We start from the raw sequence: 20,797 nt of genomic DNA, 5'->3' as shown, positions 1-20,797 counted from the left end.
AGGAACTCAGCCAGCTTATTGCATAAACTCTTTCCTCGCTTTTTTCCATATTTCTGTATTATTCGGTAGGGGACGCTATTACACATCTTCTGATAGAATACAGAATCTCCGGATGAAAACACATTTAACCCTTAAATGCATACCTCGGGTCTTTTGTGACCCGGGACATCATTCACTACCCTCCTCCTCGTTCATTTTTTAAAGTTACACATCAACCTCCTTGGTATTCCTCAATCAGTTTATTGTAAAGAATATAACAAGAAAAAAAAAATTATAAAATTATAAAAGAATGCCTGTTTTTGCGTTCATTTTGTGTAAAAATTGTATAGGGTCGCTAACGACCCAATGTGTGTATGAGTGTACGTATATTTTTTCTGCACAACAATAATTGAATCTTAGATGACAGAAAAAGTGCAATTCACCTTTATTCCACAAGGTGGCAGTGTCTGAAACACAATGCTGAAGTGACGACTCATTCAGACAGAAAACGAAATAATAAGAGAAACATGAAATGACTCAGCGATTTACTGCAGAACAAGTACTGAACGCAATCAAATGTGACTGTAACTGTTACTGGATGGATCTGGTGAAGCTGTTAGTGATCAAAATATTGATTTTGAAGATGTTGAAAATCATACAGTTCTGAGAATATGTTTGAGATCGCGAATGGGCTCATATTCGTGACCTCAAACATTAAACTAGCCCATTATTTGCTGAATTTACTGGGAAATGAGCTCTGACGAGGACAGTGATGATGGCATAAAACATCTGCTCAAACGGAGCCCTTTCAAGCTCCAAAAGGTAACAAAATACGATTTATTTTATTCTTCTGTAATTGTTACTCTAATACCAGAGGAGTTTTATATTATCGCGACAGGTAGAGATCCATCAGTGTTAGATATACATCCGGGTCGATAAAGACCCGAATATGTAAGAATGATTGGCGAAACAGACATGCATTTAAGGGTTAAAAAAGAAGCAGAAACAAGCAATAAAAGCATTGCTTTTGCACATTGTACTCATTGCTTTTCTCAGCTTTTTGTTCAAAATGTTGCTTTTTTAAAGTGTTTTGATTAAAAAAGGATGCATGAAGCTAGAATAGAACATTTTTGTTTGTTTAAAAACTCTGGCTCTGTTCTTTCTTTTGTTATATTGCATTTTCAGATATTCATACAAACAAAATATTCTGGGGAACATTACATTTTTGTCAAAATTTACAAAAACGCTTGCCATCGCTGGTCTGAAAAGAGTTAAGATAGAGATGAAACATACCTAAAAGTTCCTGAAAGTGTCTTTTTATTCATGGAGTGGCATGAGGCATAATTATGTCTCGATATAAAGTTAATCTGTCACACTGTATTTTGTTCACATTGTAAGTGTGTTGAGCGCCGAATCTTGTTCTTTTCTTTAATGCTGTGTTTTTATGCGCAGGTGTGTTTAAAGCATTTGCAGTTCCGAACCTGAGATGATTTTCAGTATAATACAGCTAAATGCAAATGAGGAGCTTTATAAAAACTTGATTGAAATCCCCCAGACAAGTGAGGAATTAAATTACAGTTCTTTTTGTGAAATTAGATGGTAGATGATGTTTCAGACAGACTGAGTACTTGATTAACGTCATCTGCTGTAGATGTGTTTACGCTTTATAATCCGTTCAGATAGAATGCCATGAGTATTCCTCATTATCTTTCCTTTTCTTGCATTTTTTTTATTTCCTTGTTGTCTTTTTCTGATTTAAGTTTTTCCCTCCCGGGGCCAGATGTGTTATTAATGTGGTAGCTTTAAAGGTGATTTTACAATTTGGAGCACATCTAGCGAGCAGAGGATCACAGAGTCTTCTCTCTTTTCACATGAGAGGACATGTAAAAGTATAGTTTATCATCTTTTTTCTGTACGAGTCCTATGGATTCTTGGTTGACAATCAAAAGTGTTATGGTGCATTGCTTCAACAGTGCTATACAGATGCCCTGAAGCGAACCAAACAACCTTATCAGTCCAAAATTAGCTAGACAAGGTTGATATAAAATCAATGGTTATGTTTAGTTCAGCCGAACAGCTGAGGGGTTCTGTCTGAGTGCATTAGGACGCACTTGTTCCATACAAACAAGGCCACGAAAAAGGGGGGGAAAGCATTCACAGGCATATCTCTTACTCACTTTGTAGTTCTATTGGGATTTCAGAGGCCATTTTGATGCTTTTTGATCTTTGCTTGCTTGATATTGTGTTATCAGCAGGAACTTCAAAGTTTGGCTGTGCTCTAATTTTCATAAAAGGTTATTGTTGACAGAAGTTTGTAAATGAGTTTGTCTATGAACCGAAGACGTCAGGGTTCTGCTGGGAACACGTACCTGTTTGTTCAGGAAAAACTTCAAGCATCTTCACAAGCTATAGATCTGAAAACATTTAATTAGATTTCCGTTCCTCACAAAGACGTTTCCACAATAGGCGAACCAAAAACCCCAAGCAGCCTCAGAGGAACTATCAATGGGGTTTTTACCTTAAAAGGATGTTGCTTTGTGTTTTTCGCTATTTGGTTTAGATCAGCGCTGATAAAAAGGCAACATTTGCACACAGCATTGAAAAGATATCTCATTAGCCTCAGCCTGACACAGGTGTTCAGAGAGAGTATTAGCCGGAGAGGAAACAGACGCCGCCAACAGCGCTCAGATGAATCGTGCTGATAGGGGCTTCAATTCCTAAAGACTTTTTCTTTGGGGAAGTGCGCCGTCTTAAATATTCATTAACATTGGTCTTGGTGTTTTCCTGATTTGTGAATGAAACTGCTGTCATAATACGAGAGATAATACCGAGAGGACGGTGGTTTCAGACCTGCAGTACGAAAAAGCACTCTGGACCTATTTTGACTCTCTTTCTTGGTAAATAATGGAGGGACACTCAGCACAAATAGGCTGAAACCCATTTTGATGGACAGAATAAACTGCCGGAGTCCTACCCAAGGGTCTTACAGCAATATTTGAAGTCCTTGGTGTTGTGTACAAAACAGATTTACACTCAATATCTGGTCGCTCCTGCCCAGCTGGTTCTTGAAGCAAAGCCAGATATTGCCTGTAAATCCATGAAAAGTCCACTGCGAATGTCACGCGAGTGTTTTTTCACTTATATCGAATAGAAATGGAATATATAGAAATGGCAAGTAATTGAATTAAAGGATTAGTTCACTTTCAAATTCAAATTTCCTGGTAATTTACTCACCCCCATGTCATCCAAGATGTTCATGTCTTTCTTTCTTCAGTCGAAAAGAAATTAAGGTTTTTAATGAAAACATTCTCCTTATAGTGGACTTCAGTGGCCTCCAAACGGTTTTCCGTATTTTCCAAAAAGCTTACGCTGTATCTCCTACGCTTTCCCTATTCTATTTACGGAACGAACGCAGTGCCATTTCCATTTTTTCCGTAAGTAAAATAGGGAAGGTGTAGGACATACGAAAGTGCGGTTTTGGCGGAAGCACTTGGAAGGCGATCATTTGTTTATATAAAGCATATACATTTACATTTTTGTAGAAAATGAGCGATTGTTTCTCTAGATAAGACTCTTATTCCTCGTCTGGTATCGTTTAAAGCTCTTTGAAGCTAAAATTAGAACACCTTAGCAACACAAAGCATAGAGGGATATCTTCAAATCTGAATATCATAGAGGCATGGGGGTTGGTTTATATTATTCATACTGGCAACCAGCCTTTGGTGTATCATCATTGGCAGCTGCCAAGCCCCTCCCTAGTAACCAAACAGAGTACCCTAGCAACCGTTTTGCACTATATCTATATATCTATATCTATATCTCTGCATCAGAACATCGTAAAGACATGGCGGTTGTTTTTTTTTTTTAGTCATGCTAGCAAACTTCCAACATGCTACACATGCTAGCAGTGAATAGCTACATGCTAATAGCAATTAGCTAAGGGTTTAAATATGACACAAACTAGTAAAAATGTGTTAGCATCATGTTAGTAGCATGCTAATCGTGTTAGCATCATGTTAATAGCATTCTAATCATATTAGCATCATGCTAGCAAACATGCTAATCGTGTAGTATGATGTTAAAGGTACAATATGTAAAATTTTTGCAGTAAAATATCCAAAAACCACTAGGCTAGTGTTATATATTTTGTCCAGCTGATTACAAACAATATTTCTAATGTTTTCAACTACTTGTAAATCATGAGAAAATTCCCATTCTAAACAGTGACACGGGGCAGTGCAGTCGCCTGTCAATGACGTCAGTTACCTTTGTTACCGCCTTTACTGACGTAGAAACCACATGACAACAGTGCCGTGGACAAATGCGGAAGTAGTGTCTAGCGTCCAGCAAACCACTAGCTTGCTTCAGGCAGTTCCTTATTTACTTCTTGCACGTTTTATGGTGGATTGTGTTACTTATTTATGGAACATAATTACTGTTTACCATCTGCCGCTGGTTCTGTCGACAAGGACAGCTCCCGTAAACTCATGATAATGATGTGTCATAATAAAAGTCCCGCTGCTCGTGAGGCGTGTGTTGATCAATCGCTCCAGCTCCTCGTTCAGCTCCACAACACTCGCTCCTGCTCTGCTTCATACTACAGTAACGTTAACAATTGCATCCACGAACACGAGTTCTTCCAGACTCCAATCCCTATTCTTTTGAGACCACATGTCCCAAATTTTCGCTCTAAAACTTGGCGTCATCAAACTACGCCTTTGTTTTGAATAGGCTTCTAGCGACCTCTAGCGGAAAAAAATATCACAAATTGTACCTTTAACAAGATTAGCGTCTTGTTAAAAACATACTAGCAAAATGGTAATCATGCTAGCATCATGCTAATCATGTTAGCATCATGCTAACATGATTAGCATTTGGTTAAAAACATGTTAGCAAACATGGTAATCATGCTACCATCATGCAAGCAACATGATAATTATGTTAACAGCATGCTAATCAAGAGTGCTGAGTTTTGCCACTGCAAGCACCATTCACATTTTCTTTAGGAAATGTACATTCTAGTTATTAATGGTGCTTGCCAAAGGCAAAGCATCCATTATTATTATTCAAAATACTTATTATTATTCTGCTTCTTCTTCCACTAAAATTTCGGCGTGTAACTAGTCCCGCAGCTTTTGTCACAGACCCACAAATGAAAAAACGCACTACATTAATCTTTTTTTTTTTTTTTCAATGCATAACTAAAAATGCATACTGTAATTTCATGATTTCTTTGCTTCGTTCCTTTTTATGGCCTTTTTTAATGAAAAATGTGCTATTTGATGTTTTTTCATTTTCTGCAATCATTCGCTCCTCATCCATGTTTAATTTTTAAAATGCATGAGCTGCATGATTTTGGACCAATCAGGTTTTACTGTGGGCGGGGTCACACAGCACAAGGCTGCAGCCAATTTTAGTGTTGGCTGCCAATTACGCCTACTAATTTGTTGGATACATATTAGCAAATCTTCAAGGGCATTTCAAATAATAATGTAACGACCTCTCTTGTGAAGCATATTTGTTTATTGAGTTGCAATAATTAGTGGTTCTAAAATCCAATATCAGATTAATGTCAGCTGGATTCAGTGATGGGGAAAGTTACTTTTAAATGTAATGTGTTACAAGATTGCTTTACTCCCTAAAAAGTAACTAATTCCATTACTTTCCATTAGTAATGTGTAAAGTTACTTTTTGCGATACTTTTTCTATGCTATGCTTGCTTGTTTGTTTCTTAACAACAAAACAAAAAAAACATTAAAGATCTATTTTTTTTTCACTTCAAAGGTGAAATTAATAAGCCTCAGGCTGAAGGAAATGCAAAATCAGGGAAAACAAAGTAACTTGTAGTACTTATTTGAAAAAGTAACTCCAATACTTTGTTGTAAATTTAAAAGTAATGTGTTACTATGCTTGTTACTTGAAAAGTAATCTGATTACAGCGGCGTTACCCCAACACTGGCAAACATTAACACAAACAGTGCTTTCAGTTATACCTGTACGCTTATGTGAATAAATGTATTTATCATGCTTATTGAAACAGTCTTGTATTTAATATAACTCTAGTTTGTTCCACGCTGTTATATTTAATTAACTATTTTGTAGTCGTACCATATGCTCAGATTCAGCCAGACCTGCTGCGGCAGGAATTGGTCGGCGACACAGTAATAAGTTGCATTTCAAGTCCACTCGTGTCTTTTGAAACAGTGTTTTATTAGCGTCAATATGTTATGCACACACCCATCTAACACATACATTCCCGTCGTAATGTCACCTCCTGTTTATGAAACAACCCTGCAGACCTGTAAAGATGAGCAGGGACTGAAAAATAAGCCTGTGCAGGTGAGTGAGTGTTTGTGCGTGTTCATGCTGGAGCTTTGTATTAGTGGTCGGTGTTGCATCACTGTGAAATGCTCTGTTGCTTGCAGCCTCTTTCCAGCAATCAGCGTGTGAATATTTTTATATTCTGACTCCAGTGATGTTGGAACAGTGGCTGGTTTGGTATGCTCATATGTTGTTTTTATATTTATTTATTTTCCTACAGGTTCAGAGGGTTCTGAATAATTTATACGAAAACAAGAAGATTGCAAGTGCCACTCACAATATCTATGCATACAGGTATTTCTGTTTTTAGTTCATTAAAAAAATCACTTGCTAAGCAAACATTTTCTTTCTTTTACACAGATTAGTTTTACACAGATAGACTGTTGTACGCAATATATCTGCCTTAGAATGCATCGCTCTTATCATGTATTACTATAGCTACTTTTTAAGATATTTAAAGAAATCTTGCATTTATAAAACATTATGTTGTTTACACTTAGAACATGAAAAAAAAATATAAATAATGTAATTCAGGATAAATTATAGGAATATTTTAATATCTTGCGATGCAATTGTGCTTATCAAGTAAATGCATCTTGTTTTAAGGATGTTGAGATGTTTTGCCACTAAAAACATCTTTAGAACAAGATCAACTCAACTAGACACAAAAATCTCGCAGTTCACATTTACAGCAGATGTTCTGCATTCAACTAGGGAACTTTTTCATAGTTTGTTAATAAATTGCAGCTAATATTTTCAATCAGTATGCATTTAGAGTTATCCATTGATGAGATAAGAAATATGTGTGTGTGTTTACGTGAGCGTAGCCCCGGGCGGTTCCTCAGAACATGATTAGTGACATATAGTAGGGGAGGAGTGGGTGTCATTTGGACGAGATTAAACCGCAGGTGATATTGACATTCAGCATGTTTCCGAAGCCCCCGGTGTATGAAGAGGCAATGGTTTTCAGTTCACAACCCTGTTTGGTAAGGTGAAGCCTGCAGCTGCCCAAAACCTCAAAGTATAGCTGATGTTTTATAAATTTACGATTAAATATTGACTGCTGTCATGCACTGGTCAGTTTTGAGATTTTGGGCTGTTTGGCTTTTGATAATGTGTTGTTTCAGACCAGTGCAAAGATCCAAAATACACATTTAAGTGTTTATTTTTAAGACACTTTAAACTTTTTTTAGATTTTTTGCATCTGTAGGTTTCAATTACTTTATATATTTTTAAAGGTGGTTTTCTTAAAAGGAGTTTTTTTTAAGCAGCTCTTAAAATATACCTAACTTTACCATTTTATTCTTATTTGTATTCTAAAGGTTTTTACTGAGGGTTTGTTCATATATTATTCGCCTTATTTTATACATTATACATTTATTCCTAAAAACATGATGAAAATTTATTTTTTTCTGTTCTGGCTGGTAACAGTATTTTCTGTTTTTATGGAGTGATAAAAAGACAATCTCCTTTGTGAAAACCTTTAACTCTAAAGACCCGTTCACACTAAAGACAGTAAAGATAGTGGAGCTGCACAAATGATCAATAAAAGATTGCAATCTTGATTCAAACACACAGTGATCTTATTCCTAAATGACAATGATTGGCCTCTATCCCTTTTAAAACTTTGACAAGTACGATCGCAGTGAACATTTAGATCTGCGTTCTGATCCAAAGAGAGCAGTTGTCATGTATAAGCATGAATCAGCTTCACAAACTGTCTTTTGAAAGTAACTTGGCACTTCAAGTGACTGTTAAAAAATTTATTTGTCATTGAATCATTAATTCAAGTGTTTTGTTCTGGAATGCTGATTCATCCAGTAATGAAACAAGTGAAGTATTTATGAGTGAGTCATTGAATCATTCATTCAAACTGATTTTTAGCAGAGTCCACATGAATTTTGAACTTGGTTTTATCCAATGTTCAGATTTCTGTTCAGGAAATGTATGCAAATTTGTGCAAATTGAATTAAATAATGCCTCACTCATTATTTTATGAAAAAAAAAAATTATGATGATGATGTCCATTATTTACCCTATTCACCCTTGGTGTCTTGCCTTAAAGGCACACTATGGAAATTTTCGCCACTAGAGGTCGCTTATTCAAAACAAAGGTGTAGCTTGATGACGCCTTGATTTCGCAGGATCACAGAAGGTGTTGTTTTCATGCATACAGCTGGTGGAAAAGAATCAACACGGGAAGAACACGGGAGGCGCTACATTTTCTGCTCATTCATCAACTGAAAACAGACTAGACTAATCGATTCTTGGGATTTAAGAATTGATATTGGTTCGTAAAAAAGGAAAAATATTGAAACTCTTTGGTCATTTTTGAGCGAGATGCTAACGGTCTAATCAGATTCAATGAACTATGCTAAGCTATGCTAAAAGTGCTACCGCCAGACTCGGAGATCGGCTGAATGGATTCGGAAACGGTAAAACTCAACTGTTTAACTCTAAGGGAATTGGAAAATGAGCCTGTTTTCAAAAAAAGTGGAGTGTTCCTTTAAATACATACAGTGAGACTACATTGTTTGTGCTATGGGCCTGAATGATAACACCCATACTTAAAAGAGCAACCATTATCTCATGAAAGGTCTTGTTGATTTGTCACAACGTGCCTCCATTAATAGGAGACGTGATTTCAACTGTGAAGTTTGTGACTTAGCACTGATTGGCCGCCTTATTCACATCAGATTCCCAAAGAAAGTGTTGAAATGACCGTCATTCCCGTCTATGACACATATGATGAGCCGTATGTGGTGAAAGGTCTCTTTGGGCAGCGATGTGTCTCTTGGCTGTTAGCAAACTGACTGTGCTCATCTGCTGCCGGCATCTGTTTGGTTTCAGTCACTCAAAACAACTATTCCCGAAAAGATGGACTTTGTGGTTTCAATTCCCTTGCGACTATGTTGAGACGAAAAACCTCAGCGGGGTGTCCTATTTTCCTGCACTCCTCTCTGTGTCTGATATTATGCCTCATCCAAATCCTTTCCCAATTTCGCTCTGAAATACACCCACAACTACAAAACCCCAGACGCCTCGCAAACACGGCATAATGCGAGCACAATTCGCTGCCACCACTGCGGGCTGTTTGGAAAGTGGCCACTGAGGGTTCGCGGAGCAAAGAGCTATGATTCTGGCCAAGTTTTTCTGACACTTATTTAACAATCCCTTCATGTTTTCATCAGGATCTACTTTGAGGATAAAAACTCTTTCCTGCAGGACTGCGAGGATGATGGAGAAACCGCTGCGGGTGGCCGATTGCTGCATCTTTTGCAGGTAAAAGTGTGTTAGTGTCAGGTGAGATATTGGACAGTGGATGTTATTCAAGATATATGATGATTTCAGTATTTGTGGAGTATGGATTCTGTTGGGTTTCTGTATTCTCTTTGCTCAGTTCTTTACTTATTAAAGGTTTCACCCAAAAAGGAGAATTTTTAAGCAATGTTCAAAATGTCCTTTAAACACAACAAAAGCATAAGAACCAACCCAGGTGAAAAAATACTATAGTAATTTATAGTAATACTATAGTAAAGTACTTTTTGTGGTAATTCTATTGCTACTGTGATAATGTAACAACTGTAGTAATATAACCAAATTACTTTACCCAATACTGTATTAAGTTTTCTACAACTACAGGGTATATTATACTACAATATACACTACAGTTTACTGTAGTAAAAACTAAAGTATACTAAAGTATTTATTACAGTTAGTTAATACCACAGTACACTGTAGCATTCATTAACAAAGTGTTGTAAATACTATCATACAGTATACTACAATTTACGATAGTATGGTATAGTATTTACTATAGTATTTTTTCACCTGGGAATATACAACCAAAGAACAGGAATTGTCCAGTTCAAAAAGATATTTTATAATGTATAAAATGATCACCAAGGCTGCATTTATTTTTGATGATAAATACGGTAAAAACAGTACTGTTGTGAAATATTTTTACTATTTCTATTTTAAATTGTTGTAAAATCTCATTTTTTTTCCTGTGAATCATCATATTCGAATGATTTCTGAAGGATCGTGTTACATGAAGACTGGAGTAATGATCTGAAAAATTCAGCTTTGATCACAGGAATAAATTATATTTTAGAAAACCGATATCTCAAAATATTTCACTGTTCTTACTGTATTTTTGATCAAATAAATGTAGCCTTGGTGAGTAGAAGAGACTTCTCTCAAAAGTATTAAAAAAAACTAAACTTTTGACTAGTAGTGTATATCATCTATATTTATTTATTTGATAAAAGATGTGCCTACGGCACTCAGTAAAGGCATCATTGCCTTTAAAGTGTGTTTTAAAGCACCTGATTTTGAAGCAATCTGCAAGCTGTGCACGTATTAAACATCAGTGGATCATTTTAGCAGGCTTGTTGATATGCTGCTAGGATTATCCATCCGCTCCTCCTGTCTTGATCCCAATTCCATTCTTGCTATGTCAGATATTTGCACATGGATGTGTCATTCATCCATAATCTTTTCTCTTATCTCCACTTCTCTGATTAAAGCCCCATGAGCGGCGGCGTCAACACCCTCCAGTGTGAAACACGACATGACACTGTAATCTCTATCCACTTTAAAAAAAGATACAGCATTTCCGTCAATAACCTCCGCGAAAAACAAGCCCGCAGTCTGCCGTGACATTGGTTAAATTTATCAGGAAGCGTAGCATCTGTGGTATTGTTTTTCAAATGATCTTCAATGAAGTTGATGTAGTGTGAAGCGTCGCAGTTGCAGTTCGTTGTGCCTTCAGTTGACGGACGCTTCATTTTTAAGTTTGCTACACTGCACAGCTACTTCAGCAACTTTATTTTTGCCATCCAAGAGAAACTATTTTATTTTTAATATATAAGAAATATCTGCTCATGAAGCAAATTTTGAAAGGATTTGATGGGGAAAAAACACGTAGCCGTGTCAATATTTTTGCAAAATGCAAAATACGTACCAATACTTATATATCAGTAGCAGAAATGAACACTAGAGGCAGTAAAATAGCTAGCACTTTTAAGCTTTTTCAACATAATAAACGCCACTCACTGGATATTTCACTTTGAAACTGTTGCGAAACATGCACGACGCAACGTATTTTGCGAAAATGCTGACACGGATGCGTTTTTCTAATGCTTAAAAAATGCTATAAAATACAGAACATGGCCTGTTTAAGAGCTTTGTTGACCTCTTTCTTGGTGAGTGAATGAATGAATATATACCAGTGAATACTGACAGCCGTTCGCATGCGATCATTTAGCCTTTTGGAGTTCATCCCACTATTTCCTGTTTTTCGAGTGTGACGGCATGTTTGAAAGAGAAACGACTATTAATAGAGGTGGCATGTGCAGATGGCTGTGATTTCCCCTCCCCTCCGGCGGGCAGCCAGCTACATCCCTGCGGTGCTGTGGGAAAAAATAAAACAAGCGAGTACTGTAGACACTTGAGAGCTGTCATTCTTCACAAAGGCCATATTTTGTCTTTTCTGCGCCTTTGAAGCGACTCCTTTCCCAAACAGGGACTGACAGGCTACGTGCCGTCTTGGGGAAATATGTGCATGAAGGAAACATTTGTGAATCTGTGCATCAGTGATGCAACATTGAAATTTTGCTTTTTACTTTTCAAATGAATTCATTGACAGGCGTTGACACGGCTTTGACCTAGATGCATTGGTGTCAGTGAAATGTTACTACAATCAAAACCAGGATTGAATTTGATCTATCGACATCTAACTTTTCTGCATGCAAAAATTGCGTCAAAGACTAATTGGTTAAAGCTGCAGTCCGTAACTTTTTTTGGTTAAAAATAATCCAAAATCAATTTTTGAGCAAGTACATAACCAGCCAATGTTCAAAACTCCTTATCTTGTTTCGATTCACAACGGTAAGCTTGTAATAATGTTTTATAATAAAAGCGGCATGGTGGATTTCCGCGGGAAATTCGAGCATGCTGCAGTTCGTGCGTCATTACGTCACGTCTGTAAACAGAAAGGAAGGAGTCCAGGCTAGTCGGTTTTATGATGTGAGGACGCTGCTGGTAGCGGATAATTTATAGCCTTTTCTCACAGCAGCTGAAATCATTTTGATGACTGATTGTAATCCAGAAAGATAAAAAAAGACAATCATCAGTGACAATTGGAGAGTCACCCGTCGTCAAAAAGCAAAATACTTTGGACTGTGGAGTGGCTACAGAAATTGAAATCTACAGGTAACTCTAATACACACTAAATATACATAGTTTGCATGTCAGTCAGCCCCCTGATCAGGGAATCTGCCACATTCATTTACATGATATACTGATTCACGACCTAGGGAGCTGATTGAGATGCAGGGATAGTCATGCAATGCTGATGTTGTTAAAATTAACAATTTGAGAACAAAATAACAGTAATAATAATTTGCATGGTTTGGCATGATCCGAGCTAAGCGATCATTAGATTTAATCATCATCGGCAGCGCAATTATTATTATTTTTTTTTGTAGGCCCAATGCTTTTTTCCTCAAGTGGTCAGAACAAAAGTGGCAGAAATGTTACTTACTTGTTCAGATTATATTTTCCAGTGAAAATTAAAAAAAGACACACAGTCAACATCGTAATCCATTAGCAAACACCATTCACATTTGCTTCAGACATGTTAAAGGGTTAGTTCACCCAAAAATGAAAATTCTGTCATTTATCACTCACCCTCATGTTGTTCCACACCTGTAAGACCTTTGTTAATCTTCAGAACACAAATTAAGATATTTTAGTTGAAATCTGATGTCTCAGTGAGGCCTACATAGGGAGCAATGACATTTCCTCTCTCAAGATCCATTAATGAACTAAAAACATATTTAAATCAGTTCATGTGAGTACAGTGTTTCAATATTAATATTATAAAGCAACAAGAATATTTTTGGTGCACCAAAAAAACAAAATAACGACTTATATAGTGATGGCCGATTTCAAAACACTGCTTCAGGAAGCTTCGGAGCACAAATGAATTTATGAATTGATAATTAAATGAATTGATAATTGAACGTTATGAATCTGCTGTGTCGAATCATGATTCAGATCGCATGTCAAACTGCCAACGGCAGTTTGGCACTCTGAACAGCAGATTCGATACACTGATTCATTTGTGCTCCGAAGCTTAATGAAGCAGTGTTTTGAAATCGGCCATCAGTAAATAAGTCGTTATTTTGTTTTTTTGGTGCTCCAAAAATATTCTCGTGGCTTTATAATATTAATATTGAACCACTGTACTCACATGAACTGATTTAAATATGTTTTTAGTACCTTTATGGATCTTGAGAGAGGAAGTATTATTGCTTCCTATGGAGGCTTCACTGAGCCATCGGATTTCAACTAAAATATCTCAATTTGTGTTCCGAAGATTAACGAAGGTCTTACGGGTGTGGAACGGCATGAGGGTGAGTAATAAATGACAGAAATTTTTTTGGTTGAACTAACCCTTTAAAAAGGGTTTCCTGTCAATTCTGTCTCACAGATCCTGGATGTGCGTAACGTGCTGGTGGTGGTCTCTCGATGGTACGGTGGAATTCTGCTGGGCCCCGACCGCTTCAAACACATCAACAACTGCGCCAGGAACATCCTCATTCAAGAGGGCTACACGGACACTTCAGTAAGACTGCTGAGCAAATATGTACAATGCAGACATTTAAGGAATACAACGTTCTGTCATGAAACTCTAGAGGCCCAGGCTAATACATCCTTAACCTGTTTGCAGTCACATCATTCTCTATACGCCACAGCTGATTGGTTCCTGCTGTGTCAGTAGCCAATGAGCTTGCATGCTCAACCTTCAAATTCTTGGTAGCGTTTGCCTTAGCAGTGCAGCATGCTTTCAGAAACCCTCCACCTTCCCCAGCTCCACCTGTATAGATCTGCTATGAGTAATTCATGTACGCTATATTGTACAGCAGCAGCATGTCTTATTTGCTCACAGCAGCATGTCATAAATTGGCAGTAGCAAGTCCTGTACTTGCTCTGCAGCAGCAGCAGCAGCAATAACCGCAGCAGTAATAACAGAAGTAATAACAGCAGTAGCAGCAGCAATAACTGCATTAGCAGGAGCGATACCAACAGCAGCAGCAGCAGGAGCAGAAAAAAAACTGCAGCAGCAATAACAGCAGCACCAGCATAGCAGATCTAATCCACCAAGACCAAATCAACATTGTCATACCTATTACCATGCCAGACACTCAGAGAGTAGTCATGACAGAACTTTTAACAAAACCAATCATCATGAAAATCTTTTTTTTTTTTTTTTTTTTTTTATGGAAACAGTTCTGCCACCTTCTCTTGCAAAGGTCTTCTGTTGACGCATTTGTATTTTTCTTTCTGAGATTTGTCGGTGCCGTTTTTGATTAGTAAATGTTCAGTATTCCATTTTTGGTTACTTCTGTGTATTTGTAATGAAGAGAAGCTCTCCTCTTGAGTGTCCGCCACTTACTCATCCAACAATCACGGTGATAAGGTCACACAAAAACAAGTTCTGAGGAGATTTGCTGGCATGCGCCTGACTTCTTCTGAGGATTCATTTTGTTTGTTGTTTTCTTTCATTTCTGTGCAAATGAGGACGCGTGCACAGCTGCAGGGCTGCTATGGTTACCTGGATAATAGGGGCGCATCGGTTTATATGCAGACGTACAATTACACGCATGTGTGATATGATTGTTTAAGATTTTGCTAGAATTAATTTCCAAAACCTCAACTCAATGAAAGCAGCATGGGCGTTTTCATCACTCGGCTGTGGAAATCACAAGGCCTAATACCAAAGCTGTCACGTTTCATGAGAGCGAACGCAGGCCCTCAGATCCTATTTTGTGGCACACACCGTTACGATGGTTGGCGTTAAAGCATCTAAAGGAACACCACAGCACACATTTCTTCTATTTTAAGCTGTGGATTTCTGTAATTCCTTTGATTATGGACTGGATGAGTTTGTTTTTGAACTCGACCGCCTCAGAAGTTGTTTAGTTGACTATCTCGTACCACCAAAGAGCCCATTACGCCAACCTGCTTATTAAAGACTAGTGTGTCTTTTGTAAAAATCGTAATTACTGTAATTTGAGCTTTTCACTAATTAGTTTTGTTATTCCACTCCAGAACTATAAGAGTAAATGAATGAGTCAAACCACTGCTTCAATGCATTAGCAAAGAGAGAAACTGTCCATGCAGCACTAACCATAGTGAATGCATTAAAATCTTCTCTGTAATGTCAGTTCATCTGTAAAGGCTCAAAAACTCCTCCTCACTGCCGTAATTTGCATTTAGTGCATATTGTAGTTCTTCATTGCGTCGTGCACATTTTGGCTTCAAGAAGAATGCAAGGATCCGTCTTTGTGATTCTTGGAAAACTGCACATTGAAATTTGTAGTTTTAGCCTAAGTAATACACATCTGATTGGAGACGTCAGCTCTCATTGATTTCCTGACACTGTGCATGTCTCAGGCTCGGATACATCACGCTGTTCTTTCAGGGTGAGGATGAATGTTGTGTTATCTTCGCAGTTTGAGCTGCCTGACTCATTGTGTTCGCACTCTGTCCACTGCGGCTCAAGAGTAATTAACATACAATGCATAATAAGGACCACCGCCAGGCAGAGTAGCCGGGGAGCGAGACCGTCATGTGTGGAATCATAAATATAGACTTATTTAAAAACATTCATTTGGACACTATTGGGTCCCTAGAGACACTATCTAAATAATAAAACTGTCTGAGGAATGGGAGCAAGTTAACAAGCCTTCTACTCACGTTTGTTGAGGACGAACTGGTAAAAATGACAAACACATTATTTACGGCACAGTTGCTTTATATTGCATCAGGCATGTTAGTTTCAATTCCCATCCTCATACTGGCAAATTTATACCTTGAATGAATTTGATTCACAGGACCTGATGAAAGGGTGGAAATTGTTTATTTGCATGGAGTTTTGTGAAGGCATTCTTTCCTCTAACCATATTAAAACACACTCTCACAATTTTATGTCAGACCCATGAGTTTAATCAAGTAAATTCGTAACATGAATGTTTAATTATATAATTATGATTGATACATTATTTAATCAAATAGATGATAGCGTCACATTCATAAAGAAACGCTTCAGAAACAATGACAACTAATCTCAGATACTTGATATCTACATTGCCACTTTTTTATGTGATTCTCATATGACGAGATATATAAACAATTTAATTAAATACCAGTTAAATTACTAATGAATAAATAAATTATTCTCATTCTATGCCCCAAAAATAAAATATTGTTCAGTATTACGGGCTTGTTTTTGTTCATACTGAACATTCATGTTTGACATGAGCATTTTTTTCGCTCTCAGTACGGGTTTTTGTCAATATTCAGGCCAATATTGAGGCCACAGCCAAACAATGTGATGTAGCACCATAATATAATTAAGGTTGAATTCAAATGTAATATAAAAATGATTTATAATGTTATAGATTTCTCAGTTTCTTCTAGCGGCAAGCGTTTCAGATTTCCTTTTTACACAAGTTTTATCACTTCTCTTTTATGTTTTCTTTTTCTCTTTCAGGAGGAAACATCCAAAGCTGGAGGGAAGAACAAAAGATCCAAGGGCAAGAAGGCAAAGTGAAAAGAAAAACATCTATGTTGAACATATGAGGACTGGCAACTGGTTTCTGACTAATAAAGTAAATGAAAAAATTCCTATAATAGTGATGTGTACGGGGTAAAGCGTTTGATATTGTGATGAGGATTAAACAGCTAAAATGGTTTGTGTTACACATTATCTCACACTAAGTGCTTTATCTTATGAATAAAGATTTTTATGAATCACAAATTGATTTACAAATGAGAGTTTGAGGCTTGCCTGAAGTCACAAGGACAAACCAGTGTGAAACAGGTAATAAATACACCTGACATTCATCAGCGACCTTTGATCCTTTCTCCGGTTTAATGATGCTCTAATAATGTAATTTGATAAAGCCTGACAAAAGCAATTTAAGCTTTTCCAGGAGCGTCATACCGGCATGTCCGTTTTAAATTGACTAACTTTTTTTTACGGCAAATGTCAATGCAAAACAGGCCCTGAAAGTGCTTTGATTGTCAAACGTCCATTATGGCCGTCTATTTAATTCCTTGATTATTGCTCCCCCAGCATTGCGTTTTCACTCATACTTAACCTTTTGGATATTGAATGCCGTTATTTTACGAATCAAACTTTGCAGGGCCAGAGTCCACCGCCACCTGGTGAGTTTCCTACATGAGGACTTGCATGCTAATAGTCCTTAATGAGCTCATGTGAGAATAACTTGATCGCTTTGGTGCTCAATGTCCTAATAAGCAGATGCTAGGTCACGGGAGAACCATATGAATACTAAGTTGGAATTGGAGGCACTTGCATTGGTGGTGTGTGTTGGAAAGCAAATAGTTGGTTTGCATTCTAGCGTCCCTGAATGATTTCAAGTCTTGGCTCAACCTGTGGACCTCAGAATGGTTTGCAGCCGGTGAATTCTTCTGTGGGAATGAGTCATCCGGAAAAGGTACTCAAGTGCTTTTTGAAGTTTTTCCTTAGTTACGCTCTTTCTCCAAGGTGCACACACATATCGTCACTGTCTTCCCTCTTAAATACCTTTGGGCATTTGACATTCTGGCCTCTTTCCTTTCTGCAGCGCAAGTCGTAGTCTTCTCACTTCCATCCTCCCTGCATGCATCTATTCCCTTTTCTCTGGACTATTCTTTCATGCCTCTCCCTATATTCCACAATTTCCTTTCAATGAATATTAATGCACCTTTTGACTGTCAGCACCTACCCTTTCAGATTCAATTGCTTGCGTCGACTCAAGGGGCAATGCTAAATGCGTTGGTGGGCTATTGCTGTGACATGTTTTCAGTGTATAAGGCAAAATCTGCTTTGAATGCAAAACTTGCTGAGGGTCTGTTTGGCACCCTGATTAATAGATTCCTTTTATTTGGTCCACAGAATCATGGCAGCAAATGTGAAAACTGTTTCCCCAAAGGACAGCTCTGTTACTAGACATGCTGTGCTTTGATACTTCTTAAATTGACTAAACCAACTCGCTGTCTGAACACAACTTTCTCAGGGGTCTCATCTGAACTGTAACCAACAGTTATCTTTTATTTTGGGACACATCTGACATCTACTGAACTGTATTTGGCTAGAAATAACATCATACAATACCATGCTGTGCATTGGTGCTTTTTTAACTGCCAATAGCAAATTGCCAATTTAATGGAGAAAAGTTTAATTGTGAAATGCAAGGACTAATGCCACTTAGATTTCTGCCAAGGAATCAAGCTTTGGTACAAATATTTGAACAGTACACTTGAAAATGCAATGCTGTGTTTTGTCAGCCTAAACCCATACCAACATGCTAATCATTGATTTGACTGGACAAAACTTGCTTAGGGTCTGTTTGGCTTCCTATGCCTTTTATTTCCTCCACTGACGAAGGCAAAGAGCCGAAACGTTTCTCATCTTATCTTCTGTGCATCTCAATTAAAGGTTTTTAGAGTGCAGACCTCTTTGGTATTCTTAATTTCCTCTACTGTAAGAATGGTTTGCCCAAAGTGCAATTATGTAACGTTACGGCTAATAACATCTCAAGCAAGAATTTGAGCTAACATTTAAATACCTTTAGAGTACATTAGAAAATAACATGCTTTGTTCTGGTACTTTTTAAGTTGCCTGTAAGGCAGATCTCCGACATGCTAATCGTCCAATTGATGCAACCGACTGTGAGAGTAAATGCAATATTGAACTTTGCACCTCGACTTGACCAGAAAATATCCCTCCAAACATAGACACCAAGAGAGAGCCATTAGCATTGCATGAAAGTGGCTAATTTGCATGGAGGATAAGAAACCATTCCCTTTTGTATACTGGCTGACAACAGTATCAATGAATAATATTAATCGTGGGAGAAATCAAATCAGCACATTAGCTGTCCTCCGTTGAGGCCTTGAGGAGCAAGAAGACCAGAGTAGAATGGTAATTCATGTTGTTTTATCATCTGAAGTGGCTTTGGGAGATGGCCGTTGTTGTTTGTTCAAATGAGGGTCAGGGCTCTTCATCTCCAGAGATCAAACATCAGAAGGGTGCAGCCGAAAGCTTGTCTCATAAGAGTCTCTCCTACTTCTTTAGAAGGTGAGAGAGCAGATCCCTGTTGAAATGAGTTGTGGCTCTCGCTCTGGGCCTTTGGAATACACGGAATAATTCTTCCGCTGCAAGAATAATGCAACAAAGAGCTTGATTGCTAAAAAAGGCACTTAGCTGCTTTTCCATGTTATCTTCTTCTGGCACCTGCCTCTTTGCTGCAAGTCCAAATGCTTTAATGTCTGAAATCCCTGCTCATTAACAACATGAAACATGACAACCTGAAACAAGACTATCAAGACTTTAACCCTTTCAGTACCACAACCAAAAAGGTGTGGGTTGGGATACTAGCATGGTTATTGGACTTGGTTCCTATGTTTTATTTTGAAGAATGTTGGTAACTAAACGGTTTTGGTTACCATTGACTTACCAATTGTATAGACAAAAAACACAGACATTTCTCAAGATACACTAATCAGTCATAACACTATGAGCACTGACAGGTGAATGATCATCTCCTCATCACGGCACCTGTTAGTGGGTGGATATATTAATCAGCAAGTGAACATTTTGTCCTCAAAGTTGATGTGTTAGAAGCAGGAAAAATGGGCAAGCGTAAGGATTTGAGCGAGTTTGACAAGGACCAAATTGTGAATGCTAGACGACTGGGTCAGAGCATCTCCAAAACTGCAGCTCTTGTGGGGTGTTCCCGGTCTGAAGTGGTTAGGATCTATCAAAAGTGCTCCAAAGAACGAACAGTGGTGAACCGGTGACAGGGTCATGGGCGGACAAGACTCATTGATGGCTGGCCCCTGTGGTCCGATCCAACATACGAGCTCCTGTAGCTCAAATTGCTCCAGAAGTTAATGCTGGTTCTGATAGAAAGGTGTCAGAATACACAGTGCATCAGTTTGTTGCGTATGGGGCTGTATAGCTGCAGACCAGTCAGGGTGATGCTGACCCCTGTCCACCACCGAAAGAGCCAACAGTGGACACGTGACCAGTGTGATGCTTTGGGCAATGTTCTGCTGGGAAACCTTGGGTCCTGCCATCCATGTGGATGTTACTTTGACACGTACCATCTACCTAAGCATTGTTAAGACCATGTACACCTTTTCACGGAAACGGTATTCCCTGGTGGCTGTGGCCTCTTTCAGCAGGATAATGCTCCTGCCACAAAGCAAAAATGGTTCAGGAATGGAGCAGAACAATGAGTTTGAGGTGTTGACTTGGCCTTCAAGTTCCCCCGATCTCAATCCAATCGAGCATATGTGGGATGTGCTGAACAAACAAGTCCGACCCATGGAGGCTCCTTACAGGACTTAAAGGATCTGCTGCTAACATCTTGGTATAACTCCATGTTGACTTTCATGTCATTTAAAAAACAAT

At 38.0% G+C, this 20,797-nt stretch overlaps 1 protein-coding gene across 3 annotated transcripts in view; it reads left to right on the top strand.

Annotated features, from left to right (window-relative positions):
- The window catches only part of impact (impact RWD domain protein), a 38,311-nt gene extending 21,013 nt beyond the window's left edge, over window positions 1–17,298 (top strand). For 2 of the 3 annotated variants that reach the window (XM_067396841.1, XM_067396843.1), the window contains exons 9-12: window positions 6,521–6,594; window positions 9,492–9,582; window positions 13,799–13,933; window positions 16,865–17,296. In XM_067396841.1, the coding sequence (XP_067252942.1) occupies window positions 6,521–6,594; window positions 9,492–9,582; window positions 13,799–13,933; window positions 16,865–16,924 (360 nt within the window). In that variant the 3' untranslated portion in view covers window positions 16,925–17,296. Of the gene's footprint in view, window positions 1–6,520; window positions 6,595–9,491; window positions 9,583–13,798; window positions 13,934–16,864 lie in introns of all 3 variants that reach the window. The other variant, XM_067396844.1, reaches the window with a different exon arrangement.
- The last annotated feature ends 3,499 nt before the right edge of the window (window positions 17,299–20,797 follow it).

The sequence above is a fragment of the Chanodichthys erythropterus genome, chromosome 10, assembly GCF_024489055.1.
Source record: "Chanodichthys erythropterus isolate Z2021 chromosome 10, ASM2448905v1, whole genome shotgun sequence".
Classification (NCBI taxonomy): domain Eukaryota; kingdom Metazoa; phylum Chordata; class Actinopteri; order Cypriniformes; family Xenocyprididae; genus Chanodichthys; species Chanodichthys erythropterus.
Note: the sequence above shows the minus strand (reverse complement) of the source record. Positions and strands in the feature narration are given on the sequence as shown.